The sequence below is a fragment of the Eimeria mitis genome, genomic scaffold (assembly GCF_000499745.2).
Source record: "Eimeria mitis Houghton genomic scaffold, Emh_scaff3049, whole genome shotgun sequence".
Lineage (NCBI taxonomy): Eukaryota > Apicomplexa > Conoidasida > Eucoccidiorida > Eimeriidae > Eimeria > Eimeria mitis.
Window position 1 is genome coordinate 1 of NW_013571395.1, and position 266 is coordinate 266.

The 266-nt window shown below is 35.0% G+C and overlaps 1 protein-coding gene across 1 annotated transcript in view; it reads right to left on the bottom strand.

The window, feature by feature from the left end:
• Positions 1–10: 10 nt before the first annotated feature.
• The window catches only part of EMH_0061720 (uncharacterized protein), a gene marked incomplete at both ends in the record, with an annotated part of 852 nt that continues 596 nt past the window's right edge, over positions 11–266 (bottom strand). Inside the window, one exon of the mRNA XM_013497953.1 lies at positions 11–31. Within this exon, the coding sequence (XP_013353407.1) occupies positions 11–31 (21 nt within the window). The remainder of the gene's footprint in view (positions 32–266) is intronic.

Consider the following 266-nt stretch of genomic DNA (forward strand, 5'->3'; position numbering starts at 1 on the left):
CACGATGCTCTTATACAATGCCCAACAGGTCCTAAACCCTAAACCCTAAACCCTAAACCCTAAACCCTAAACCACTCATACACGTTCGCACATGTGACAAACCCTACTCTCTAGAGCGTAAAGCAATGCAATGGTTTAGGGTTTAGGGTTTAAGGTTTATTAGTTGTGGTTTGTATGAAATGATTTAGGGTTTAGGGTTTAGGGTGTATATATATACATACATACATACATACATACATACATATATATATATATATATATATATA